Below are 27,268 nucleotides of genomic sequence, written 5' to 3' on the forward strand. Positions count from 1 at the left end.
GGGGAGTAGAGCCTCAGGTCTGGGATCTGAATGTGGCCCTCTAGTTCTCTCGACCTGGCCCTTGAAACTTTCTCCAGGCCACAGCGCTCCCTACCTGTTTCTACCTGTCTAGAATGCATCCTTGAATTCCTTATAATGCTTCTTGCTTGGCTGGACAGAGGATTGACAGAAACTACCCTAGTGTACTGTAAAATTTCCATTTGTTGCTCTGTCCACTTTTCCCTCTGGCCCTGCCCACCAGTAACATGTGGCCCTCAGAAGCTTGTCCAAAAGGGTCTGTGGCCCTCCGGTGTAAAAAGGTTCCCCACTCCTGTTTTAAAGAATCCTGCACCAAATATTTCCCAGTTTCTCCATATTAGAACATGCCAGAATTTGTGTATATGTTGTGCCTATGTTGTTGTTTTTTGTGATTTGGGGAATGTTTTAACATGCCGGTAAATCAGTTGTGGGTCAGGAGGGTAGCATGAAAAATCAGGAGTCTCTTCTGATGCTGCCGCCTCATGCTCCGAGTGTTTCCAGACTACCTGTTCATTCAACATTCATCCTGATTTATTTGCATGATATTGCCTCATAGTGAGTGCTATCACACTTACCAGCAGATTTCCTGGCTGTCGCTTATTGCAAAAAGTTTGCTCTCTGGGGCAAGTGGGTTTGTTGCACACACAACAGCTCTCAATCAACTGATTGCACATCCAAAATTTGCTGGTATGTAATTGAATCCCACCCCAAAATAGCCACAGTCTGGAACAGCTGTTTCACAGTGTGGTACAGCAAATGTTTTGCAGCACACAATAACCCCAGGCTTTAAAAGCCACCACTACAACAAATGTTACACGGTCACAGACCTGGCTAGAGCATCAAAATCGTACAATTTCTAATACAAGCTGAGTTAAACTACAATTAATTTAGTATGGTACAATTAAATCAAAACATCTCTATAGGTTCTCTGCTACAGAAAGAAGAAATCTAGCAACTATTTTCATTATTGTTTTGTTAAGTCAGTGAGTTGGCCTAACACCTTTCAAAAGCCCTTCCCTGATCTTTTAGTAGAATGGGAATAAGCAAGCTCTTTTGCTCTTCTCTGTAAGAGTTGCATGCAAAAACGTGCTCCTGTATCTATTGCTCCGTCAGTTAAAAAAGGAGTAAGAGGTGAAAGGCTCTTCTTTGCCTTAGTGTTTTCTGCAACATGTCATTGGTGCAATAATAGTTCATTAGTGGTGGATCCACTATGATCAGCTGTATTGTGATGCTTACCTAGTTATTGCCGTCCAGAGGGACATTCTTAAGCCACAGCGTGACAAAAGCAGGACATACAGTCTCGTGGGCACACCCCACCTTAGAACATTTGCAGTATGAAAAGTTCAAGGATCTCAGGAGGAAGCTAAGGGTCATGCACTGACTGGAAACGAAGCAGTTCGTCTGCCCTGATACTTTTGCAGGTACAAAGAGCATCGACAGTGGGATGGCGCGAAACCACTCCGGTATCATCACGAGAACAAATAATCATGAATGCACAATAAACAGAACGTCTTAATGTAAGCTTCCTGCAACTCCATTAAAAACCAACCAAGGGTGGTGATAAAGCTGTAAGAGACTGACCACGCATTCCGAAGTCTTTTTGAATGCAAGCAAAAAATCTACCTGAGTTCGGCAAGGCTCACACTTTCCACGCAGGTAAGCGTGCAGCTTTAAAAAGGGGGGGGGGCGGGGAAATAGCTCCGCAGAAACGAACAAGCAAGTAGCAGCCAATCGTTGGGAGAGGAGAAGAGCAAGAGGCGGGACTCTGCTTTTCCAGCAACGTTGACGTCAGTCTTCCCCCCGAGAGGACCTTGGGGTTGGCTGGCTGGGCCACAGGGGCGTGTCTGACGGTGAAGCTATGAATGAGGGCGAGGAGGGGGCGGGGCAGGAAGTTGGAAGCAACGAGGGAGCAAGAAACAGGTGAGGAGGGTCTGGGGGCCGGCGGGGCGCGGTGGGTCCAATCAGCCCCATATGTCCAGGTTCTCCATATGGCCTCCTCTTGCCCCCCCCCAGTCGCAGAACACAGCAGGAGGGTTGGCCGCCGGGGGGTGGACTAGATGACCCTTCGGGGTCCTTGCAACTCTGCGATTCGTTCCCTGCTTCCCTCCCTCCCATCCCCGTCGCCTTCCTGGCTCCAAGGAGATGGGGAAGCGGCGTCCCCTGAAAGGAAGCGGCCGTGGCTGAGTGCTGGAGTATCCGCCTTGCATGCGGAAAGTCGCTGGTTCAGTCCCCGGCGTTCCCGCCCGAAACCCTGCAGTGCTGCTGCCGGTCAGTGCGGGCTGTACTGACCTAGATGGAGCCGATGATCTGATCCGGAAGAAGAAGGCAGCTTCCTATGCCTGAAGAGCTGCTGCATGTCGGTGCAGCCAAGGCTGAGCGACAGGGACGGGTGGTACAAAGCAGGTGGAGTGGGGGAACGCAGGCCTGGCGCCCATTGCAACCCTCCAGACTCTGTGTCCTGCACTGGAAGCTCTCCAAGCCCTACCTCTCACTGGCTTTAATTCACACATACATGCACACACATAACATGTGTTTTTGCCTGATTGCACAGTGGCTGCATAGGATCATAGAGTTGGGAGAAACCCCAAGGAACATCTAGTCCAAGTCCCTGCAATGCAGGAATCTCAACTAAAGGCTGATTCAGCTTTGGTAGTGCTGCTTCCTTGCACAGTTGGTAAATGTGGGGTGTGTGTTTCGGGGGGGGGGGCAGTCTGAGTATGTGCAGAAACTAGCCTGCTGCAGAAAAGGCAAAATTTGCATTGGTAGCTTTGCCCATTTTTGCTTCTGGCAAGTGGCCCTCAGAAGGTTGTACGGAAGGGAATGTGGCCCTCTCATTAGAAAAGGTTCCCCAGGCCTTAATACAGTATAAGGCATAGCAAGTACAAGGCAGCTCCTACAGCTTTGAGGATTTTATTCCCTACAACCAAGCAGTACGTAAATTTTATGAAATAAGTAAATAAAGGTTCGTGAGTATTTGGGAGGGGTTGCCGCTTTGTGAAAGAGCTCGCTCTTTGCATTGCTAAAGATAGCTCAGTTGGTAGAGCAGGGTTCCCCAGGGTCTCTAGCTGTTGTTGGGCTACAACTCCCAACCTCTCCGTATAGAGCGGTATATAAATTCCATAAATAAAATAAATAAAATAATCCCAAGCTAGCAGAACCAGTGGTCAGGAATGATGAGAATTGTATTCCACAAGCAGCTTGACACCCAGGTTTGGGAAACCCTGTGGTAGAGATTCCTGCATTGCAGGGGGTTGGACTAGATGACCCTTGTGGTCCCTTCCAACTCTACGATTCTATGATTTTAGGTCCTGGCTGCATCTTCCCAGCACCTCTAGTTCCCCAAGGACAGGAAACAGTAGATTAGCCTTTGCCAACTCAGTGTCCTCCAGATGTTCTGAACTACAACTGACAGGTGTTTTAGTCCGGAATGCCTTGAAGGCACCAGGATAGGGAGGCAAGAGGGACCAATGTTCCCTGCACAAAGCAGCAGCTCCGGGTAAGAAGGAAGGTTGTCATCCAGCACCCTCAGCCCAGGTCAGAGCAGATGCTTTGCATGCAAAAGATCCCAGGTTCATTGTGTGGAGCTCGAAAAACCAGTGGGCTGATGAAAGTGGTTGCTTCTTTCTCCCCCACCCCCCAAGTGTCTTGCATTTGGGAAGCAGTGCAGCAGTTGTGGGAAAATTGGGTCAGAGGCTTAAGGAAACCCACAGCCCCCATGGTCTCTAACCCACCCCAACTTTACCCCAAACACATGCCTTTCTAGTAACCTCCTAAAACTCACAGTGCTGGGTTGGGGGACCCAAGGGCCACAGACTCTTCCTGGACAGGCTTCCGAGGGCCATGTGCCGGTGGTGGGCGGGGCCAAAGGCAAAAGTAGGAGGAGCCACAAGTTGTAAACTTTTCTACTAGGCAGGAGGCATTGTCAGCAGTGTTCCAAATTAGCCAGGCAACAGGTACATTTTGCACCAGGCTATTGGCCACTTGCGACCAAGTGAAGATGCCTGGGTGCCAGTATGGCACCTGACGTCTCCGCCATCTGGGGATCATTGGATGTAGACTGTTTTCACACACTAATGCCGAACCTTGTAGAATTCTATCAGTTATATTTAATCTGCACAATCGGAATGAATTCTAGGAACCAAAATGCTTTTTCTGTGCAGCCTGAGCAGGGGCAATGAACAATGTTTTACTTAATTGTTGTAGCTTGTCTTCACTTATCCAACCCACTGCCCTGCTCTCAGTTTTGAAGAATATTCCTATGTTAGGAATGGTCCGTGTCACCATTAAGAAAAAGAGGTAGGAATTGGGGGGGGGGGTGTGCATGTGTATTGTCCCTGGATCAAGTAACTTTTCTTTAAGTTCTCAGAGCTCTTAACCTAGCTCTAGGTTGTCATCTGAACTAGCCAGATGTTTAACTGATAATCAATCACAGCCAGTTCATCCTTTGAAAAATAAGACTTTAGAGCCGTCTTGCCCAAGACATTCCATTTTGGCGACTGTAACCTTGGTTTAAGAAGCCATTTGGTGCCTAGCTTAGATGTCTTGAGTTTCTAACACTGCCAGCCTGTGTAAATACTGAGCTAGATGGATCCGACTTGGTGCAGGGCGTGTGCCCTCATTTCTGATGCAACATTCCACTCTCAAGGCGACAAAGAAAGTAGCTAGCCAGCCCAGCCCATTTCCCCTTCCTCTTTTTCCTAACGGCAGAAGCGGAGATTGAAAGCTCTGTGTGGGATAGAGTTACACGGTCTTTGGAGGTTCACGCTATGGTGGAGAGGAGCTTGCGAGGGGCCCGGTGTGAGAGGGCACAGCCTGGTGGGGAGGTACCAGGAGATCCAGTGGGGCTGGTGAGCAAGTGGTCCTCCGAGATGGAGTCTTGTGGAGGCACCAAAAGTTCCAGGGTGTGGTTGTGGTCCTCCATGGCGGTGGAGCCTGGTGCAAGATGTGACCAGAACTGGCTCCCAATTCAGTTGGATTCCTTTCCTGGGCTTTCTGCATTTCCCTGTGGCACCACTGTTTGACACATACCCAAACCCCTGTAGTATGTGTACTTATGAGTCCAGATTAACACTTCATGCATCTCATGAAGTTTGATGCATCGCCACCATAGTTTTTTTTTTATTAAAAAAATATTTTTCCCATATATTAGCCTTTGACGCAGGGGTAGCCAACATGGCAATCTCCACATAGTCGCTGGACTCCAGTTCCCATCAGCTCCCAAACAGAATGGCCATCGACAGTCAGGAAAATGGAATGCGGAGTTCAAAAACATCTTAAAGGCATTGGCCCCGAAATAATTTATGGGGCTGGCTGTGATTTCTCAAGGGCACTCTGCACATTCCCAGAGGCACTGTCATCATTATTAATAATAACAACCTTTAGACCTTGCAAATGCGATTTATGCACACAGTCTGAACAGCACCATGTTGACTATCTGTGCTTGAGATTCTAAAAAAAAACCTTTTTATTCAGAGTGGTAGATTTTGTGCATCCTTCTTACCTGTCCCATAGACTCAGATTGGCTAGACACACTTGTTTGAAAAACGTAAGCTGAGTGACTTAAGAGGCGATAGTATTGTGGACTTTAGGTGAGGGACAATGGGGCTACAATTGTTTATTTTTAAAACTGGGCCAATCACCGATGTGGGGAAAGGACGTAAGGGTGGACCTTAGTTTCCCAGCAACTAGACATCAGTTCTTCCCAGGGAGGCTCAGGGATTGGCTGCCTGTATCGCAGGGGGCGTTTCCCCATGTTTGAAGCTATGAATGGGGGAAAGAAAGGGGCGTGTCAGGAAGTGGGAAGCAGCTAGAAAGAGAAGCAGGTGAGCTGCTGGTGTTACAGAAGGGCGGTGGCAGGGACTGGCTATAAGCTGGGAGGAGGGAGGCTGTGGGTCAGTGGCAATATGAATGAGCTTCCAGGATTGAGCTTTGCAGGTAATTGTGAATTGGTGGGTAGATGTATCTGCCTTGTCAGTAGTGGAAAAGGTCCAGTTTGAAGACTGGGTGATGAGATCGGATTGCAGAGGTTCTCATGAACACACGAAACTGCTGCATGCTAAACTGGGGGCTGGGTGGAGGCAGGCAGGGCCCGTATGTCCACTAGCAGAGCACGTGCCTTGCTTGCAGAAGGCTCCAGATTCAATCCTGTCGGAAGCTGCCTTGGACCAAGTCATCTAGCTCCGTGTTGTTGGTTTTTCCAGCCTGAGGGCTACATTCCCTCCTTAGGGAGCCTTCCAGGGGCCATATGGGAGTGGTGGGTGGGGTTGGATGCAAAAGTGGGTAGAGGAACGCACATACGTAATCAAAGAATTTGTCGAGGTGGAAGGAAACCCTGATAGTCATCTGGTCCTGTAATGCAGGAATATGCAGCTGTCCCTTAAAGGGATCGAACCTGCAACCTTGGCATTATCAGCTCCTGTGTCTTTTAAGCTTATATTCCAGCAGTGGAATAGTCAGAAGTCTCTGGACACACAGACACACACTTCTATCCTCCTTCCACCTAAGCAAGAAGCATTATCCTATGATTTGTTGGGTCGGGGGAACATCCCTGTGTTCTAACATATTGGCCTCCATCATGGCATCCTTGAAGATTTTGCCTGTGAAGGCTCTAAGCCCCAGCACCAGCACACCCTTATTGCCCCCGTGGACACAAGGTGGGTTATCTTTGATTCTCTTGAAAAGCACCCAGAGCTGCTAATGGTGTCTGGTGCCCATTGGGTGGCAGCTGGGGAGGCCAACACTAGTTGGCGCCGGAGCCAATGACAGGTGGAACCAACTCTGCCAATGATAGGCAGAGACAACTCGTTCTAGTTTTTGCCCCCCTCCTTTGCTGAGTTTTTCAAGGGCAACTCCGAGAGTGAGGAAGCTGGCAGGCAGGGCCATCCCCTGGGCTAGGTGTACGTAAGAAAGCAGGCAAGTGGGGGCTGCCTGAGGATAGAGGGGCAGTACCTCATTTGCCCCAGCCCCCACTGACAAGGACATGTTCCTTGCCAGGCAAAGGCGCTCAGAGAGAGTGTGACCTGGAGAGGTCTAGATAAAGTGTCCCACCTAGTCCTGAGGTTCCCCCATCCCTTGTTTAGACTGACTGGCAGCATCTGTCATGGGTTTGCATGCAGAGCATGATATTTTACCATTGAGTAAGCAGGACGCGGGTGGCGCTGTGGGTTAAACCACAGAGCCTAGGGCTTGCTGATCAGAAGGTTAGTGGTTCAAATCCCCGTGACGGGGTGAGCTCCCGTTGCTCGGTCCCTGCTCCTGCCCACCTAGCAGTTCGAAAGCATGTCAAAGTGCAAGTAGATAAATAGGTAACACTCCAGCGGGAAGGTAAACGGCGTTTCCGTGCGCTGCTCTGGTTCACCAGAAGCGGCTTAATCATGCTGGCCACATGACCCGGAAGCTGTACGCCGGCTCCCTTGGCCAGTAACGCGAGATGAGTGCCGCAACCCCAGAGTTGGACACGACTGGACCTAATGGTCAGGGGTCCCTTTACCTTTACCTTTAAGCAAGGTTAGAACTAAAGAGAGGCCGAAATTTGAGACATAAAATTGAGAAAGGGCCCTTCTCTCTCTCTCCCTCCCTCCCTCCCCCTCACCCCCATAGCCCAGTTATAGCTGACAATATTGGGCTAGAGATGAATAGGTATAAGCCAGTCTCTTCTGCTCCGTGGCGGGGACAATTGCTCAGTGGCAGGGCACCTGCTTTGCATGCAAAAGGCCTCCGCTTCAGTCCTTGGAATCTCCAGCTAAAGGATTCACTTGCAGGTGATGGGGAGAGACTTTCCTCTGCTGAGGAGCCGCTGCCAGTCAGAGTAGACTATACTGGGATGGATGGACAAATAGGCTAAAAGAGCAGTACAAAAAAACAACAACCTGAAAATATGCTTATAAACAATGTGAAATGAACACCTAAAGGCCAGAGACCTTTTCCGCAAAAGCTGGCTGAAACAAAAATGTATTCTGTCGTTTCCGGAAAAGTGCAGCTCAAAGTGCAGATCGTGAGCAGCTGCTGTACCTTCTCAGGAATGCTGTTCCACAGAACAGGGGCAGACACACTATTGTTTTACAGTTATTTATTGCTGTAACCCATCTCCAGATCTTGTGGCGAGCAGTGGGTAAGAAGTCTAATAAAGTGAATGCATAAATGATTTCTTGCCCCATTCTGGGTTCTGTACAAAACACAGGATCACATTCATCCTAAATGCATGCTTATGTTTGTAGACTTAGTTTTGGTTTAATTACACCCCACTTTTCTATTAAGATAATAACCAAATGCTGCATTGTTATACAGTGATATCAATTACTAGAATACCATGTCCAGTTCTGGGCAACACAGTATGTTGACAAGCTAGAATGTGTGCAGAGGAGGACAGCCAGGGTGATCAAGGGTCTGGAAACCAAGCCTTATGAGGAATGGTTGAAGGAGCTGGGTATGTTTAGCCTGGAAAAGAGGAGACTGAGAGGTGATACGATAGCCATCTTCACATACCTCAAGGACTGTCACATGGAAGATGGAGCAAGCTTGTTTTCTCCTGCTCTGGATGGTAGGATCTGAACCAACGGCTTCAGGTTACAACAAAGGAGATTCCGACTACGTTTCAGGAAGAGCTGTTCGACAGTGGAGTGGACTCCCACGAAAGGTGGTGGCGCTGTGCCACTGACTTGCTGATTGGACTTGCTGATTGGAAGGTCAGCAGTTCAAATCCCCACGATGGGGTGAGCTCTGTCCCAGCTCCTGCCAACCTAGCAGTTCGAAAGTATGCCAGTGCAAGTAGATAAATAGGTATCGCTGTGACGGGAAGGTAAACGGCGTTTCCGTGCACTCTGGTTTCCATCACGGTGTTTCTGTCGCGCCAGAAGCGGTTTAGTCCTGCTGGCCACATGACCCGGAAAGCTGTCTGTGGACAAACGCCGGCTCCCTTGGCCTGAAAATGAGATGAGCGCCACAACCCCATAGTCGCCTTTGACTGGACTTAACCGTCCAGGGGTCCTTTACCTTTTACCTTTACCTATTAACTGGAGGTTTTTAAGCAGAGGTTGGACGGCCATCTGACATGGATGATCTAGTTGAGATTCCTGCATTGAAGGGGGTTGGACTAAATGACCCTCAGGGTCCCTTCCAACTCTAGTATTACATAATAATAATAATAATAATAATAATAATAATAATAATTTATAATAAATTTCATTCATTCATTCATTCTGCCTGCTTTAGGTTTGATGTCTTCAATGCAACTTCAAGTTCGTTCGTTAGCACCGAAGGGTTAGTTCTATATTAATGTCTCTTTCTCTTTCTCTCTCTCTCCCCAGTTTGGCAGGATGGTGGATCCCCAGTATGTTCTGCCCAACGATATTGGCGTTGCAATGCTGGACTGCGCCGAAGCCTTCCACCTCTTATCTGCGGAGGAAAGGCTGTACGCTCACTACCTGTCGCGGGCCTGTTGGTATGGGGGGCTGGTGGTGCTGCAGCAGACCTCCCCAGAAGCGCCTGCCATCTATGCCCTTCTCTCGCGGCTCTTCCGGTCCCAGGACCCGACTCGGTTAGGCGAGGTGGCGCACTCGCTCGGCCTCTCAGACGAGGAGTATCAGGTACTAGAGACAGCATGTGTCCTGCGAGGTTTGCCCATCCGGTTCTCTTCCACATTCTGGCTACTCAACTGTGTTTGGAATAGAAGGGAATATGGCCCTCAGGCTGAAAAACGATTCCCACTCTTACAGCAGATTTTTAACAACATCTGGAGAGCCGAAAGGCTAGATAAAATTGATTTAGTGGGAAGTTTCTAGAACTGGGCTAATTTGCCTGCAGGCGGACGGTATCCTTTGTCTGATGGTAGTTATATGGTCTCTCTGGTTTTGTAGCTTCCCAATTCCAAGTTTGTAAGATTTTTTTTTTTTAGGGGTGGGATTTTAAAATATGGTTAAGGGGGAGGGACAGGCTCTCATGACTTTTCCTGCTTGCAGGCCTTCCTGGTTTATGCTGCTGCCTTCTATGCCAACATGGGCAACTACAAATCCTTCGGGGACACCAAATTTGTGCCCAACCTTCCGCAGGTGAGTACAAGGTTTGCAGGTGTACCTGGTGGGCAGTGTTAGAAATTGAGACAAGAAAGGTAGGAGCTAAATGGCTCCTTAAACCTAGGTTATGGGCGCCGCAATGGAGTGTCCAGGCACACTTTTTCTGTAACAAGAATACAAAGCCGAAAATGAATGAACTGCCGGTAATATCTTGCGTTCATTTTTCACATGGTCTAGTCCTCATCTTAAGACTGCAAAAAAGGGGGGAGCCATACATCCCCTGCCCACCCCCCCCTAATATTCTTAAGAGGGTCTCTTCTCCAGTCTTCAGAGAGTGGCTGGAAGTGGGGAGGCAGAAAAAGGTCCTCCTTTCCTTCCGGCAGTGGAAGTTTTAATCTGAAATCTTAGGCGCAGTACTGCACCCAGAGCTCAGAAACTGCTTGCATTAATGAAATTCCCTGTCGCAAACCGCGCCTAGAACAATGGGAGTTTTCGAACGCTGATGGTGCGAATAGGGCATCTGGGAGAGGGAGGGGCCGTTTATCTTTCCCAGCCAATTGGAATGCTCCTTTCATCTCACTGGCTGAGAGGTTGCGGAGGGGGCGGAGTCTCTCCTACGGATAGGTTGAGGCTCCATATCGACCTTTCTCACCCTTGGGACCCCAGAGGTTGATGGACTATAACTCCTATCATCCCTAGCTAGGAGGACCAGTGGCCAGGGATAATGGGAGTTGTATTCTGGGGGCTCAAGGTTGAGCGAGGTTGCTCCATATGGTTCTGCTGGCACGCCACTGGTAATCCTTTCATTTTTTGCCTTCCTGCCCTCAGGAGAAGCTGAAGCAGCTGGTGTGGGCGAGCCAGGCATTTGCGGACCACCCAAAAGAGATGGAGGCCCTGTGGGGCCGCTGTGCAGAGCGCATGTTCTCCCTAGAGCCGACACAGAAGCACTTGGGGCTCTGCGGCCAGGTACACCTCCCTTTTGCCTGGCTAGAATGTGCCCTGATAATGCTTCTTGTTTGCCATGATGGAGGGTGGGGAGGGGTGTTTGTGTCTGTAGAAACTAGCCTCCTGTGAAAAGGTAAAATTTACATTCATTGCTCTGCCCTCGTTTCCCCCCCAGTCTTGCCAACCGCTGCCATGTTGCCTCCAGAAGTTTATTCAGAAGGGAATGGGGCGCATGGGCTGCTTCCCCAGCATTGCTTGATAATAATAATTTCATTATTTAGATACCGCCTATCTGACTGGGTTGCCTCAGTCGCTCTGGGTGGCTCCCAACAAAATATTATGAACACAATAAAACAGACATCTCCAAACTGCAGTCCGTGGGACTCAATTATCCGGCCCACGTCCGCCGCCCGCTCTTACCAACGCGGCGCGGCGCAGCTGCCCAATTTCGGGTCGGCGGAGCACTGGAAATAGCTTGTGCGCATGTGCACATCCAGGTCTGAGGAGGTCCTTGCGCATGCGCACAGGTTATTTCAGCGCTCCGCCGACCCGGAAGTGCGTCGGAAATGGCGTGTGCGCTCGCTCCCCCGCCCTCTGGCACGCCGTGCAATCGGCGCTGGAGGAACCGGCCCGAGGCCCGGTAAGTTTGCCAACCCCTGCAATAAAAGGTCAACCATTTAAAAACTTCCCTGTGCTGGGATGTCTTCTATAAGTCGTATAGTTGTTTATCTCCTTGACATCCAATGGGAGGGCGTTTCACAGGGCGGGCACCACTACTGAGAAGGCCTGTTCCCTGTCACCTCACTTCTCGCAGTGAGGGAACCCCCAGAAGGCCCTCGGAGCTGGACCTCGGTGTCTGGGCTGGACAATGGGGGTGGAGACACTTCTTCAGGTATACTGGGCCATTTAGGGCTTTAAAGGTCAGCACCAGTTGCTTTGAATTGTGCTCAGAAATGTACTGGGAGCCAATGTAGGTCTTTCAGGACCGGTGTTATATGGTCCCGCTGGCCATTCCCAGTCACCAGTCTGGCAGCCGCGTTCTGGATTAGTTGTAGTTTCCGAGGCACCTTCAAAGGTAGCCCCACGTAGAGCACATTGCAGTAGTCCAAGTGGTTTTTTTTTGGGGGGGGGGGTGTCCTGTTGCCCAGGGCAACTCCAAGGACAGGTGCATCCTGCTTATCCCGTGTTTCCTCTCTCTTCTCTCTAGGGCACATCTACTTACTTCTCTGCAAACTGCACCACCGAAGATGCAAAGCTGGCCCAGGACTTCCTTGATTCTGAGGTGCTGCAAGAACCCCGCTTCTACACCTGGTTGAGCAGCCTAGATGGGCAACTAGTCTGACGTAGAATAAGGCAGCTTCCTGTCCCCCTTATCATGTCCTCTGCCACCAATGGGCACACTGTTTACATCAAGGGAATGGGGCCTTATCCGGGCACTGCATGCAATGTCACCCCCTGGCTGATCCTTGGCATCTCACAGTAGGGTTGAAAAAGACCCTCATCTCAAATCCTGCGGGGCTCGATGGACAAATAACCTCACCTGGTGTAAGGCAGCTTCTTTGTTCACTTGCTATAGAGGGATGTACCCTTGGGAAGAACCCCAGGTAGCAGGTGATGGGAAAGACCTTTCTCTGCCTGAGAACGCCAGGCAGCCGCTTCCGGACAATAGGGCAGCTTCCTCTGCTTCTTGTGGCTCCAACTTCTCCCTTTCTTTTAACTCTCTCCCCAGAACATCAGTGCTTACAACACGAGGCTTTTTAAGGAGAAGGTAGATGGCAAAGTGAACTACGAGGTTCGTCTGGCTTCGGTGCTTTCAGATGGTAAGAGCATTTGGGGGGGGGGTGACATAGACCAGCCCCCTCCCCAACCTGACTCCTGGCCTGCTCACAGCACTCTTTGTTTCGGGGCAGTGATGGCATTATTATTATTATTATTATTATTATTATTATTATTATTATTCCTGGCCTGCTCACAGCACTCTTTGTTTCGGGGCAGTGATGGCATTATTATTATTATTATTATTATTAATAATAATAATTCAAAGACCACCTTTATCTTCCAGTTCATAATCCAACACACTAACCATTATGCCACACTGACTCCCTGATAACATTCCCAGATAACAATAAGCACATGAAATGATTTGAAACTTTTGAAAGGTGCAGTTTGAAAATATCTGTCCGGCGGTGCTTTCTCGGAGAAGAAGCCGAGTCCTCCATACTTAACACGGGATTGTAAAGCAACCCGTCAGCTGACTCACCTGGGGAATATCCTCCACCTAACCAGGTCGGAGGAACTTCTCTAAACCTGGGGGTTTCCCTTTGCCAACACTTGTTGAAATCGGTGGTGCTGACACAGGGCAGGTGTCTTAAGGTGTGGCTGCAATTGCAATAGTGTGCGCTTCAGTTGCAGTTCTCTAGTTGCCTGGCCTCCGATAGGAAGCTGTGGAGCGGGAGGAAACATTAACTAAAAAGGGAAATTGAAATGTTCAAGGGGTTGGCGCAGCTCCCCTGTTGAGGGTTACAGCATTTAGGACTTTCAGTTCAGAGAAAAAGCGAGGAAGTGGGAACACGATTGATAGGGGTGAAAATGATTATGCACAGTGTGCGGGAAAAGTGGAGGTTGTATTATCTCTCATTACTACTGGAACTCGGAAGCTGAATATCTGAAGATTTGGGGCAGGCAAGAGGAAAATACTTCTTCACACAATGTGTGGCTTTGGAGGGTTACAATTAAGTGGCATAGACATTTTATGAAATAAAGTTAATAAATGAATAGTTAAAACTATGGCATTTGCTCCCACAGGAGGCAGGGATGGCCACCAACTTGGTTGGCTTTAAAAGAGAGACGGGACAAATTTGCGGAGGTTGCTTTGCCTCCCCTGTTGGAGCCAGGATGCCTCTGAATGCCAGTCGCTAGGAGTCACAAGTGTGGACAGCTGCTGTTGCGCTCATACCCTCTTTGTGGCCTGTGTGGCCGCTGCGAGGAGAGCAGGCTGGAGCAAATGGACCTTTGGCCTATTCCTTCTTGTGTACTCACTTGCAAATTGGAAACTCGGGCATCTTTTGCCAAGGGGGGGGGGGGGCGCTGCCCTTGGCTACACAGCCTCGTTTAACTTCCTGCTTGGGACTTCCTGCACACACACACACACCCCTCCGTGCACCCACACACCCCCTGCAAAGTTTACCTTCCTCCCCTCCTCTTCCACCCAGATTCTCAGCTCGACGCTGACATGTCGGCCAAGATTAAATGTTTTGAGTTTGGCGGCTGCTTCTTCACTGTGACACGAGGAGATTACTCCCCGATTCTGGCGAAGGTTGTGGAGAACCTGCAGAAAGCCCAGGTGAGGGGGAAGGGGGAGGGATATCCTGGCTCACCTTGGACTGCCTCCCCAAATTCTCTACCTCCCTGTGATGGGGAGTAGAGGCAGGGAACTGACAGGATTTTAAGCTCTGCTTCAGGATACAGGCAGGGAACATATGTGGCGTGTTCATCATTTTTGGTGGCAGCTGTACCTTAAGCAACATGGGTGACCCTAAGTCTTCAGCATGCGTTGGCCTGTTCTCTTCCAAGCGTATCCATGAGGTCTAGAGACCTCTTGTTGTTGCTGCTGCTGTTGTCATTTATTAAATTTGCATACCGCCCTATTCACGCAGTCCTCAGGGCAGTTCACAACATAACATCCCAATATGAAAACACGAAATACACAATAAAAACAAAAACAAGAGCAACCCAATAATTTCCCCTCCCCAACACATTTTAAAAAGGCATTGGATTGTCTATCAGCCAGAGGCCTGATTGAAAAGGAACATTTTCTCCTGGTGCCTGGAGGTGTACAATGAAGGTGCCAGGCGAACTTCCCTGGGGAGAACATTCCACAAAGGGGGAGCCACTGCAGAGAAGGCCCCGTTCTCATGTTGCCACCCTCCAGACCCCCTCAAGGAGGAGGCACACGAAGAAGGGCCTAAGAGGACGATCTCAGGGTCCGGGTAGGTTCGTATGGAAAGACTCGGCCCTTGAGGTATTGTTGTATAAAGCACAGCTGAGATTCTCCAGAAGCGGAATGCTGTGGCCAGTGCTGACCTGTTCCGTTTGAAAAAGAAAATAAAAAGATCATGGCGTATGGGCAGCTGTGTTCTAGGGGATGGGGGGGGAGGCAGGTTGCGAGAATCGAGGGCGGGGTGAGTCCGCCTCAGGCTGCTTCGGCCTGACTCCAGACCCTCTCCTCTTTCCCTGCTAGCGACACGCAGCCAACCCTACGCAGGCGGAGATGCTGTCTCACTACGTCTCCAGTTTCACGCAAGGCTCCATCGTGGCCCACAAGGAAGGCTCCCGCTGCTGGATCCGCGACAAGGGGCCCATCGTGGAGAGGTGAGTCTGCACAGATCAGTGGAGTCTCTTAATCCAGATTCAGGGTGTGCTCTGAATGAATGCTGCTTCCCAGGAACAGGGACAATAGGGAGAGTTTTCCCACCCTCCCTTGTTGATTGGGGGAAAGAGTAACAGTTGCCCCAGCCTTAGCTAACCTAAAGAACCTCCCCCCCCCTTCATTCATTCATTCATTCATTCATTTGTGTCCACAGCTATATAGGTTTCATCGAAAGCTACCGAGATCCCTATGGTTCCCGTGGGGAATTTGAAGGTACTGTATTAGCTCAACGTCCCCGTTCCCCACCTGCGAGTAGTACAATCTCGCGCCAGTCGGTGACCATTCAATGCCCTTTTTTGCTTCCCCCCACCCTGGTTCTCTTCTCTTCTCTCCCCACCCCTGCCCTGAAGCCTTCTCGGTATAAGGATAGTAATGATTAAAGTTCCCAGCATTATTGTTATCCTTCTCCTCACCCAACCCACTTTTCAGGTGTGTCAAAAATGGTAGGAAGCCCACCTTTGGGACAGGATTGGGTGGGGGGGTTGGGGTTGGGGGTTGGGATCTAAGATGCCTTGCCTCCCGCCCCCCACCCCCCGACACAACTTATATTTGTTGGAAGCAGCCCAGAGTGGCTGGAGCAACCTAGTCTGATGGGTGGGGTACAAATAATAAAATTACTACTACTACTACTACTACTACTACTACTTTGCCTATGCAGGGGGAAGTTTGGGGTCTGGGCAGTTGGGTTAGCTTTAACCTGGAGACAGGGCAACCTCAGATTCGAGGGCCAAATGCCTCTCTCTCTGGTCCTTGAGGTTCACCCTCCCCAGCTCTCGGCCCTTGCTAGCCCTGAATTGCACCTTTCTTGAATGTTTTTGCCTGGCTGGAACCTGTCCTTGCACTCTGCTAATGCCTCCTGCTTGCCTGGAGGGAGGGCAAAAAGGGGGTGAGTGTGAGCATAAACTAGCTTACTGTACAAAGGTAACGTTTACATCCATTGCTCTGCCCACTTTTGCCCCGGCCCTTACTGCCCCAGCATGTGTCCCCCCCACCCAAAGGGAAAGCAGACCTCTGGCCAAAAATGTTTCCCCGCCCCCCTCTCAGTGCATCACCCTGCTCTCGGTGGAGGCAGGGTTGGAGACTTGGGGAGGATGCAGTCTCTACATCCAGCAAGATTCTTTGTTTTCCCCCAGAAGGGGGGTATACGGGCCGCTCTCTCTTTCAAAGAGACCTGGTGGGGATCATAGAATCATAGAACTGCAGAGTTGGAAGGGTCCCTGGGGGGTCATCTAGTCCAACCCCCCCTGCAGTGCATGAATCTTTTGCCCAATGCGGGGCTCAAACCCACCACCCTGAGCTTAAGAGTCTCACGCTCTGCCAACTGAGCTATCCACAAATCGTCACACCAAAAGTCTTTTCTGCTCTTGCAAGTAGAATTTGGGGACTGTCCTATTTTGCAGGCTTGGCCTACGGGGAGACGGCAGCCAAGAGACGTGTCAGTGAGATGATCATAAAATTGTAGAGTTGGAAGGGACCCCAAGGGTATTCTAGTCCACCCCCCTGCAATGCAGGAATGGGGGGGGCACAAATGGAGGTCCTTAAGACTGGGCTTCCTCATAGTGTCTCTCTCCCCCGCCCCCAGGCTTCGTTGCAGTTGTGAACAAGGCCATGAGTGCGAAGTTCGCTCGACTTGTGGCGGCGGCTGAGCGGTTGCTGGAGGAGCTGCCGTGGCCTCGCGCCTTCGAGAAAGACGCTTTCCTGAAGCCCGACTTCACCTCGCTTGACGTTCTGACCTTTGCTGGGAGCGGGATCCCAGCCGGTATCAACATCCCAAATTGTGAGGATCTGGTCAGCGGCAGGTTTGGGGTGGAAGGTGACAGGCCGCGGGGCAGGGCTGGGACTTGGTGTTCAAGGATCTCCCTTTGGCATACAGAAGGTCCCACACCGAGTCCACTGTATTTCCAAGCAGGGGTGGGAAAGACCTCTTGTCTGAAACCCTGGAGAGCTACTGCCTGGTCAGATGGGACACGATACAAATAATAAAATCGTTGTCATCCTGCCTTGACAAGACGGCAGCAGGAGAAACTCCACAAGTGTTGCCTCGAAGTGCTGCTCGCGGGGCTGGCAAAACGCTCAGTTTCTCCCCTCCCTGCCATTGACGGGGCCTGTAAAAAGGACTATGAAAATACTAAAAAAGGGGGTGGGAGAAGAGGAAAGACTCCAGGGTGAGATCGAGGGGCCCAAAGCAGCCCAGTGAGAAGAAAGCATGTTCTGTGACTAAGGGAGGGGCACTTGAGGTGAGGGGCAGGATGAAACGGAGTATCCTGGAACAGGGCCTGGCAGGCAGTCCAGGGGAAACAAAATACAGAAGTGTGCCGGAAGGAATAGAGTGACAAGAGGAGCTGGTGAGAGGAGCTGGTAGGAACATACCCCTGTCCTAAAGGTAAAGGGGCCCCTGACCATCAGGTCCAGTCGTGTCCGACTCTGGGGTTGCAGCGCTCATCTCGCTCTATAGGCCAAGGGAGCCGGCGTTTTGTCCGCAGACAGCTTCCGGGTCATGTGGCCAGCATGACTAAGCCGCTTCTGGCGAACCAGAGCAGCGCACGGAAACGCCGTTTACCTTCCCGCTGGAGCGGTACCTATTTATCTACTTGCACTTTGACATGCTTTCAAACTGCTAGGTGGGCAGGAGCTGGGACCGAGCAACGGGAGCTCACCCCGTGGCAGGGATTCGAACCGCTGACCTTCTGATCAGCAAGCCCTAGGCTCTGTGGTTTAACCCACAGTGCCACCTGGGTCCCTTGCCCCTATCCTAGGACAGGCCTAAACGTAGCTAGAATAACAGGACCGGGGGTTGCCATTTGGTAAGTGAATAGGAAGAGGAAGCGAATGTTGCTGACGACCCAAGTACGGGGATTGAATCTGCGCTTGCCCATTGATGGACAGCAGTGAAATAACTGCTCAAAGGTGCTGTTTGAAGCATCTTGCGTGCTTCCTTGTGGGCAGTGGTGGGGCGGAAGGAGTCTCCTCCCAGCGAGAGAAGCAAGCGCTTGCTGCTTCAAATAGCCCCTTTGAAAGGCGCTTTGAGGCAGCCCCTGTGATCCTGATGCAAAGGGTGGTTGATCCTGCTAAGCGCGATTTGCAAACGAGAGGTGCAGAGCGGAGAGGCTGTAGCCCCGCAGAGCCCAGTTTTAGCAGATCCTGCCTGGTTCTTCCCCTTTCCCAGATGATGACATCCGCCAGACGGACGGCTTCAAGAACGTCTCGCTGGGGAATGTTCTGGCTGTGGCCTACTCCACACAGAAGGAGAAGCTGACGTTCTTGGCAGAAGAGGACAAGGTGTGTGTGTGTGTGTGTCTGGGGGAGGGGGTGTATTTTTGCAGAGGGGCAGGGAAAATGGGATGGAGGGGGTTGTTGCAGGAGTGGGGCATGCAAGGATTCTTCACCGATTTTTAATGCATTTTTAAAAATGGTTGTCCCAAACCCTGGGGGGGGGGGAGTAATAAAACAGCCAGCTTTGCTTTATTTATTTACAAATCCTCTTTCAGGATCTCTACATCCAGTGGAAGGGGCCTTCCTTCGAGGTTCAAGTTGGACTCCACGAACTCCTGGGTCACGGCAGCGGGAAGCTCTTTGTCCAGGTGGGCACCTTACCCCCCCCCCAAAAAAAAACCAAGCTTTTGAGAATATCCAAAGCAGAAGAAATTAAGAGTCCAGGTGGCAGAGGAGAAGAAGAAGAGTTTGGATTTGATATCCCGCTTTATCACTACCTGAAGGCGTCTCAAAGCGGCTAACATTCTCCTTTCCCTTCCTCCCCCACAACAAACACTCTGTGAGGTGAGTGGGGCTGGGAGACTGCAGAGAAGTGTGACTAGCCCAAGGTCACCCAGCAACTGCATGTGGAGGAGTGGAGACGCGAACCCGGTTCACCAGATTACGAGTCTACCACTCTTAACCACTACTCCACACTGGCTCTCAGTCTCAGGAAGGCAGATGAAAGAGGAAAACCTTGTATCGTGTCCCTTAATGTATTCCATGAGTGGTCTCCCCAGCTAGGAAAAATGTCAAAAGTTTTTGCTTTTGCTTTGGCCAGTTTCATATTGCACGCCAATTTCCCTGCAAGTGCAGCATCCAAAAGATTCTGGGGCGATTCCTCAAAAGTTAAGTTGACTGCCAGCTTCCAGGATTTTGCAATTTCTCGCCGAGCAGCCGGTAACATGAAAGCTGTTAACGTTTTATATACCGATTCCTCATGACCCCCTTTCCATGCTCATTGGGAATAAGGAGAACCAATGGGCTTTACAGAATTCATTCATTCAAGTATCAAATTCCAGTATGCAGCTATTCTCAGAGAATCCCAGCACGTACAGTATGTATGAAAGATCCTTGTTGCCCACATTCCCTCCAGCAATAATTGCTTCTGTCCTTCGTTATGAGCAGCCTCAGTTTTTGAGCGCACTCTCTTTTGTCCTGGCAGGATGACTCGGGGGCCTTCAACTTTGACCACGAGGCAGTGATCAACCCAGAAACGGGAGAACAGGTAACGCCTTCGCATGTTTCCTGTAAGGATTAGAAGTGCTTGTGACTTCTTAAAGAAGTCCCCCCCCCTTCTTTATTGTCCTTTGCACCACTTAGGCAGTTCCTGCACCAGACCTAGAGTTCAGTGTCCTTTGAATCACAAGTTAGTTCTCTTTTTAAAGAAATAGGGGGGAAAGGCACCCCAGGTTTGTAGCCCTCATGGTGGAACAGATGAGTTGGAAAGCACATGCGTGCTTGAGTTCTAAATTCCGGAATAGAACTTAGGAGGATTTCTGTGGTGGTGGAGGAAATCAATCCTCTGTGTAGTTCATGGCCCTTCCCTGTAACCAATAGATGCAGAATAAATTATAATGATTTGTATATCTTGCACTGGTATACAGTGGTACCTCAGTTGTCGAACGTAATCCATTCCGGGAGACCGTCCAACTTCTGAAACGTTCAGTAACTGAGGCGCAAAGGGTGGCCTGCAAAGCCAATGGAGAAAATTGAAAAAAAAACGCAAGGGAAGCCATTCGACTTCCGAGGTGCGTTCGAAAACGGAAGCATTTGCTTCTGGGTTTCCAGCGTTCGAAAATCGAAACAGTCAGCTTCCGAGATGCTTGAAAACCGAGGTACCACTGTACAGGTGAAACTCGAAAAATTAGAATATCGTGGAAAAGTCCATTTATGTAAGCAATTGTTTTCATTAGCTACTGGAGTTTAATATATGAGATAAGACATGACATGCAAAGCGAGATATGTCAAGCCTTTATTTGTTATGATTGTGATGATTATGGCGCACAGCTGATGAAAACCCCAAAGTTGAGATTGTGAATTTGGGGTTCTCATCAGCTGTACGCCATAATCATCACAATTATAACAAACTAGTGGTTTAAGCCCGTTAAAAAAACGGGCGCTAGAACATATGTAGAGGGGGCTGGCGCCCCGCCCCGCCCGCCTGCCAAAGCCTGCTTTAGCGGGTGGTCGGGGGGTGGAGGAGAGGCAAGCAGGGCTTCCTCCGCTTTAGAGGAGAAGCCCTGCTTGCCCGCCCCCCCCCCCGCCTGCCTGCCAAAGCCTGCTTTAGCGGGTGGTCAGGGGGTGGAGGAGAGGCAGCAGCGCCATGCAGGCCAACGGGGCAGGAGGGGGTCAGCAGCAACAGGCTCTCCTTGTAGCGGCGGGAGCAGCAGCGTGACCTCCCTCTTCGGCTTCCCCTCGTCCTCTGCAGCCCGGCGTTCCATTTCAACCGCCCCGCTTGAACTGCCGACGCTGCTCGTGGCCCGATGTCTCTCTGCTCCAATCCCTGTGTCCCTGGGGCACATGCTCAGTTGCGCAAACCCAGAGACACACGGACTGGACGCAGAGACACTTGCATTTTATATATATAGATAAAGGCTTGACATACCTCGCTTTGCATGTCATGAGTCTATCTTATATATCAGTTTCACCTTTTAAGTTGAATTACTGAAAGAAATGAACCTTTCCACGATATTCTAATTTTTCGAGCTTCACCTGTATTATTCTAGAATATGGAATGTGGTTTTTCCCTTGGTCTCTCTGTGGGATCAGCATTTTTGCCCCATAAGATGCAGAATCCATGTGACAGCTATTCTATTAAAAAAAAATTAACCCTACTTTTTAGCCAAAAAGGCTGGCAGAGCAACTTTAAAAAACAACAACAACCCATAGCCTCAGGCTTAAAAACTAGCAGGCACGACACACAAGGGGAGAAGGGAGGAGGGGGGAAAGCAAGCCCATAGCTCTGTTTTACGCAGATTCTGGCTGACTTAGAGAATCAACCCCCGCCCACCGATCTGGTCCAGAGCAGAGCAGGTGACCATTTTAAGATCAGGAGGATAGGGCTGCTCCTTCCCTCAGACAGCTGACTCAGTTCACTTGTCCAAGACACTTGTGGCTGTCTGGCCCTTCAGTCTTCTCCTATCCCCATAGATTAGAAGCTGGTACCGAGGCGGCGAGACATGGGACAGCAAGTTTTCGAACGTTGCATCGAGTTACGAGGAGTGTCGGGCCGAGTGTGTGGGGCTGTACCTGTGCCTGAACAAGGAGGTCTTGGGGTGAGGACCTGAGGTAGCAGCCGCATGTGGGGTGAGAGGGAGGAGAAACACAAGATGGAGTCCTTAGCGGGCAAGACCCCGCCAAGTCCCAGGACGTGGCTGAGAAGGGGCTGTATTTCAGATAATAAAAGATTTTAAACCGGGACTGGGAAGCCTTTTTCCGCCTCGAGGGCCAGGCTTCCTTCTGGGCCTGCATCCCAGTGATGGGCAGCGCCAGAGGCAGGGGGGGCAATGGATGCAAGTTTTACTTGGTAAGGTCAGCTGGTTTCTGCATCTACTTTCCCCTGTCCATCCAGGACAAGCAAGAGGCATTGTCAGAGTTCAAGGACAAATTCCCAGCCAGGCTAAAAGTCTCAAGGAAGGTGTGAAGCAGGCCTGGTGAGCAGGTGGGACTTGTAGAGAGTTCCGAGGGCCACATAGAGTGTTCTGGACAGCTCCATTTGGCCCCCTAACCTGCAGTTCCGCATCCTTGTTTTGGACAAAACTATTAGCTCTGGGGAAAACTTGACTGCTAAGTTTTTTTATGCTGCCTTTCAGGGTATTTTATTTATTCATGGGGAGAATTTATGTTCCAACTAGCCAAATTCATCGCAAAATATTTAAAAGGCAATTTTTACAAAGGCAAGATAGTTTAGTAGCTCCCACCCCAGTTCTCTGACATTCTGGTTGCCCCCCTAAAACTTGAATCTCCAGAAAAAAGGGCACTTTGCAAAACCCGGATGTGTTTTATTACACGGCGGTGGCAACTCTAACTCCCACCCCGCAATCCCTTTTGCTGTGACAATCCTTCCCCTTCCTGCTCTGCCCACAAGGATCTTTGAACTGGAAGGAGAAGATGCTGAGGATGTGATCTACATTAACTGGCTGAACATGGTGCGTGCCGGGCTGCTGGCGCTGGAGTTCTACACCCCCGAGTCCGGAACATGGCGGCAGGTGCGATCCTGATGCTGGAATGGGTAGAGGAAAGATATCCCTGGGTGGGAAAAAGAGGCCTGTGGCATCAGGGGAATGGCAAGTGGGTAACCTTCACCCACCTGTCAAATTTGGCCCGCAGGAACGGTTACTTCCCTGCCCCCTGTTGTCTGTCTGGACTTGAGAGTCATTGCTTCAGTCTCAGTTCCTCCTCTCCTCTCCTCTCCTCTCCTCTCCTCTCCTCTCCTCTCCTCTCTTTTTTTAAAATAGATTTTATTAAAATTTGGAAACAGGAATCCAAAAATTAATATCCAATATCATTTTTTTTAAAATCAAAGGCTAATCTTAATAAGACCCAGGTGGCGCTGTGGGTTAAACCACAGAGTCTAGGGCTTGCTGATCAGAAGGTCGGCAGTTCGAATCCCTGCCACGGGGTGAGCTCCCGTTGCTCGGTCCCTGCTCCTGCCCACCTAGCAGTTCGAAAGCATGTCAAAGTGCAAGTAGATAAATGGGGACCGCTCCAGCGGGAAGGTAAACGACGTTTCTGTGCGCTGCTCTGGTTCGCCAGAAGCGACTTTGTCATGCTGGCCACATGACCCGGAAGCTGTCTGCAGACAAACGCCGGCTCCCTCGGCCTATAGAGCGAGATGAGCGCCGCAACCCCAGAGTCGGGCACAACTGGACCTAATGGTCAGGGGTCCCTTTACCTTTACCTTTAATCTTAATAAAAACACAGACCAGAAAAGGAGAGGAAGAGAGAGAAAGAAAAAAGAAAAAGAGAGAGAAAGAAAAGAGGGTGGGGTGAAAGAAAAAAAGGAGAACTTCAGATTCTTCACCTGTCAGCTCTATGTATAAATTTTTCAACGCACCCACTCCAAGATAACACCCAACAAATCCACTTTCTGTAAACCAACATTATATTTACTCCTCAAACCCAAGTACCATTTGGGTTTATTTCTCACGCAAAAAGTCTCTTAAGAAGTTTCCAGTCTTTATTAAATGTTGGCAGTGACTTTTCTCTGATTAAACACGTCGACATCTCGGCTAAACCCAGTCATTTCAACAGCTGTTCCTCCATTGCGGGTAATGACGAGTCCTTCCATCTTTGCGCGTGTAATAGTCTTGCCGCTCTAATCCTATATCGAAATGAAGCTCCTTTTTTTCTAAATGGCATTGTGTTGCCTTCCTTCCACGGCAGGCCCACATGCAGGCACGCTTTGTCATCTTGAGGGTCCTCCTGGAAGCTGGCGGGGGGCTGGTATCTCTCCAACGCACCACAGGCAAAGACGGCAAACCCGATGCGGTGGTGTCCCTGGACCGCAGCAAGATCACCACGATAGGGAAGCCGGCGCTGGAGCGCTTCCTCCGCAAACTGCAGGTAAGGGCCAGGGAGGGAAGGATGGGCAAAGGGTCTCTCTTCCCTTGGGGACAGAGAGGGGCTGACCCAGCAGGTTGCTGCTCTTCTGTTCCAAAGGTGCTGAAGTCCACAGCCGATGTGGCGGGTGGGCGCACCCTCTACGAGGCGTACTCTGCGGTGACGGACGAGGAGCCGCAGCGCTTCCTGAGCCTGCGCAAGACTGTGCTGCTGCGCAAGGAAGAGCGCAAGTTGTTTGTCCAAGCAAACACCCGCCTGGAAGGTAAGAGCAGCGGTTAGCCTATCTCCTTGGTCAGTAGAGCATGTCTTAAGCTCAGGGCCGTGGGTTTGAGCCCCACACTGGTAAAAAGATTCGTGCAATGCAGGGAGTTGGAACAAATGACCCTCGGGTTATTTTATTTTATTTTATAACATATTTATTACATTTTATAAGAACAACAATCAATAAAAAAAACAAGTACAAAAACAATACAACCATACAAAAAAAACTACAATAAAAACAAAAAACTTATTATTATCTCTAACTTCTATCCTTTACATTGTACAGTATCTTGACTTCCTCCCATCTCCCCTTCCTGCGTTCTTTGTCAATCATCTTTAGTAATTTCTTTACATCTTAAAAAATCTTATTCTACTATAAAAAACCATTAATCATATCTAATATCTTTACTCATTCTCTCACACTTCCTAAACACTTAACCAAACTCTAAATCTACAGTCTAGCTTTTCTTCCATATTATATCAAATTTTCAATCATGCAATAATTTTTAAGATACAGTTTAAATTTCTTCCACTCTTCTTCCACCGCATTGTCCCTCTGGTCACGAAGTTTCCCGGTCATCTCAGCGAGCTCCATATAGTCTCAGGGGTTATTTTAAACATCCTTTTCATTTCATTATATATCATTTCCCAGTAAGCTTTAACCTTATTATAAGACCACTACATACGATGCTTAAAATCAAAAATCAAAAACAGAAGCTTTTCTTTTCGGAATTATAGGGACAGAACTACCTAAAATGTATAGAAACTTATTCATGCATGCTACTACAACGGCAAGAATTTTACTTGGCCAAAAATGGAAAGAAGCAGAAGTCCCAGCAAAGGAAGAAGGGATACAAAAACTTATGGAATATGCAGAAACGGCAAAACTTGCCATAAGAATGAGAAATCAAGATAACAAATATTTTATAAAAGAACGGAAATGGTTTATTGAATATTTACAGATGAATTATAAACAGATTAAAACATTGGCGGGATTATTGTAGTAACCTGCAGTTTTATAAGAGTATATTTTTAAAGAAGATGAATAAATGAGCAAATTAAGTTAATTTGGATATGCAGAAGATATTAAAAATATATTTAAGGAACCACAGAAAGAAGGGGAAGGAAGTCAGGTTTTGAAATGTCAAAATGATTGTAAAATTAGTGAAATGTAAAAAAATTAGTGAAATGTATAAACTTGAAAAGTATAAATGAATGAATGATGACCCTTGGGGGGGGGTCCCTTCCAACTACCATTCTATTATCCTCTGCTGGGTATTTCTTAGCTCAACTGAATCAGCCGTTAGGCGAATATTCCTGCCTGGCATCAGAAATATTGGTTTGTTTGTTTGTTTGTTTGTTTGTTTTTAAAGTATCAGAATTTAAGATTAATTTAACTAGAATTAAATCCAGGCCCACTTTTGGCCTGCACAGCCGTTTTCCCCAAACCGCGCCCACCTGCCCATCAGCTGATGTCCCTGGTGAGGTCAGCAGATGGGTGGGAGGGCAGGGTTAAATCCGGCATTGGCTGTGCATCCCATTCCCAGAAGGAGCAGATATCCTCAGCCGAAGCAGCAAGATTTAATCCCTGCTGACACGTTAATGAGCAGGGGTTAAATCCTGCTCAGTTTCAAACACTCTAACAGTTCCAGCAACAGGAGCTGTCTGAAAGCCTTCATAGGTCCAAAAGGGCAGTGGGACAAGTGGGGGTGATTGTCTGCAAAAAGCCAAAGGGTTTTTTACAGTGCTTTGATGCACTTTGAAGTCCCAGCAATTGGGACGTCAAAGTGCAGCAGCGCCTAATGTTGTAGTGACACCAGGTGATTGATAGGTGGGTCCACCTGTCAAATTGGACCCACTAGGGAGTGGGGAGATAATGATACCCTTGATAGAGCATCACCCATCTGGGATGGTCTATCTACTGACTTTGATCATTTCTCCTCCTCCTACCCGTCCCTTTCCAGGTAAAGATGTCGTACTGGTGCAGTACGAAAGCAGTGCAGCGGGGCTCATCAAATCTTTCCGCGACCGTTTCCGTGAAGATGCTGAAGTCCTGGAGAAGTATCTGTTGGAGCTGGCACAGGCCGATGCCCATTTCTGGGAATCCTGAGCCCCACGAGGCACGAGGGCCCTGGCTTCCCCACACTCAGCTCCCTTTGCCGGCCCATCCAGGCGCACCAGGCTGTTTCTGCACCTCACCCGTCTCTTTCGGAAATGAGGGGTACAAGTGAACAAGATGGCCTCTCTGAAAGCAGTCGGCCATCACTCCCCATCCCCCGGAAGAGCCTGTGGTGGCTCCAGCCCTCCTGTTGTTGCACCTAGGGTTTCAATAAACCTAGCTTTTATAAAGTGTGTGAACTTCCTTTTTGCTTCCCCCCTGCTGTACTCCTGTCTAACTGCTGGGGACTGAACCCAGTCTGGGGAATGATGCAGTCTGATCCGGCTTCCTCAGATCTGCTGTGTTGATAGTCGATGTTGGGGAACCTCAGGGGCAGAATGCATCCCTCTCAGCTTCTCTAAATTGGAACGTTGTACACTCTGGACAACGCGGGTGGCGCTGTGGGTTAAACCACAAAGCCTAGGGCTTGACGATCAGAAGGTCGGCGGTTCGAATCCACACGACAGGGTGAGCTCCCGTTGCTCAGTCCCTGCTCCTGCCAACCTAGCAGTTCGAAAGCACGTCAAAGTGCAAGTAGATAAATAGGTACCGGTCCGGCGGCAGCGTTTCTGTGCACTGCTCTGGTTCGCCAGAAGCGGCTTAGTCATGCTGGCCACATGACCCAGAAGC

General features: G+C 49.5%; 1 protein-coding gene across 2 annotated transcripts; it reads left to right on the plus strand.

Moving 5' to 3' along the window:
• The first annotated feature begins 1,860 nt into the window (after window positions 1–1,860).
• On the plus strand, window positions 1,861–26,842 carry DPP3 (dipeptidyl peptidase 3). 2 transcript variants are annotated; one of them, XM_033174678.1, is made up of 18 exons: window positions 1,861–1,938; window positions 9,324–9,602; window positions 9,975–10,064; window positions 10,857–10,994; window positions 12,181–12,255; window positions 12,703–12,793; window positions 14,186–14,316; window positions 15,214–15,344; window positions 15,557–15,615; window positions 16,985–17,179; window positions 18,569–18,681; window positions 18,891–18,983; window positions 19,820–19,882; window positions 21,808–21,932; window positions 22,745–22,865; window positions 24,043–24,222; window positions 24,319–24,481; window positions 26,445–26,842. In XM_033174678.1, the coding sequence occupies exons 2-18, from the start codon at window positions 9,333–9,335 to the stop codon at window positions 26,588–26,590; spliced, it is 2,184 nt and encodes a 727-aa protein (XP_033030569.1). In that variant the 5' UTR covers window positions 1,861–1,938; window positions 9,324–9,332; the 3' UTR covers window positions 26,591–26,842. The 2 variants fall into 2 exon arrangements, with proteins under 2 accessions (XP_033030569.1, XP_033030570.1); XM_033174679.1 differs by lacking the exon at window positions 1,861–1,938 and adding an exon at window positions 5,819–5,840.
• The last annotated feature ends 426 nt before the right edge of the window (window positions 26,843–27,268 follow it).

This window comes from Lacerta agilis, chromosome 17, assembly GCF_009819535.1.
Source record: "Lacerta agilis isolate rLacAgi1 chromosome 17, rLacAgi1.pri, whole genome shotgun sequence".
Taxonomy (NCBI): Eukaryota; Metazoa; Chordata; class Lepidosauria; order Squamata; family Lacertidae; genus Lacerta; species Lacerta agilis.

What these genes read in the sequence shown, in the direction of transcription:
- DPP3 (XM_033174678.1), top strand. Translation starts at nt 9,333, where the DNA reads ATGGTGGATCCCCAGTATGTTCTGCCCAACGATATTGGCGTTGCAATG. An exon ending in TCTCAGACGAGGAGTATCAG is followed by an intron (nt 9,603 to 9,974) that starts GTACTAGAGACA and finishes TCCTGCTTGCAG; the next exon opens with GCCTTCCTGGTTTATGCTGC. An exon ending in ACTTGGGGCTCTGCGGCCAG is followed by an intron (nt 10,995 to 12,180) that starts GTACACCTCCCT and finishes TCTTCTCTCTAG; the next exon opens with GGCACATCTACTTACTTCTC.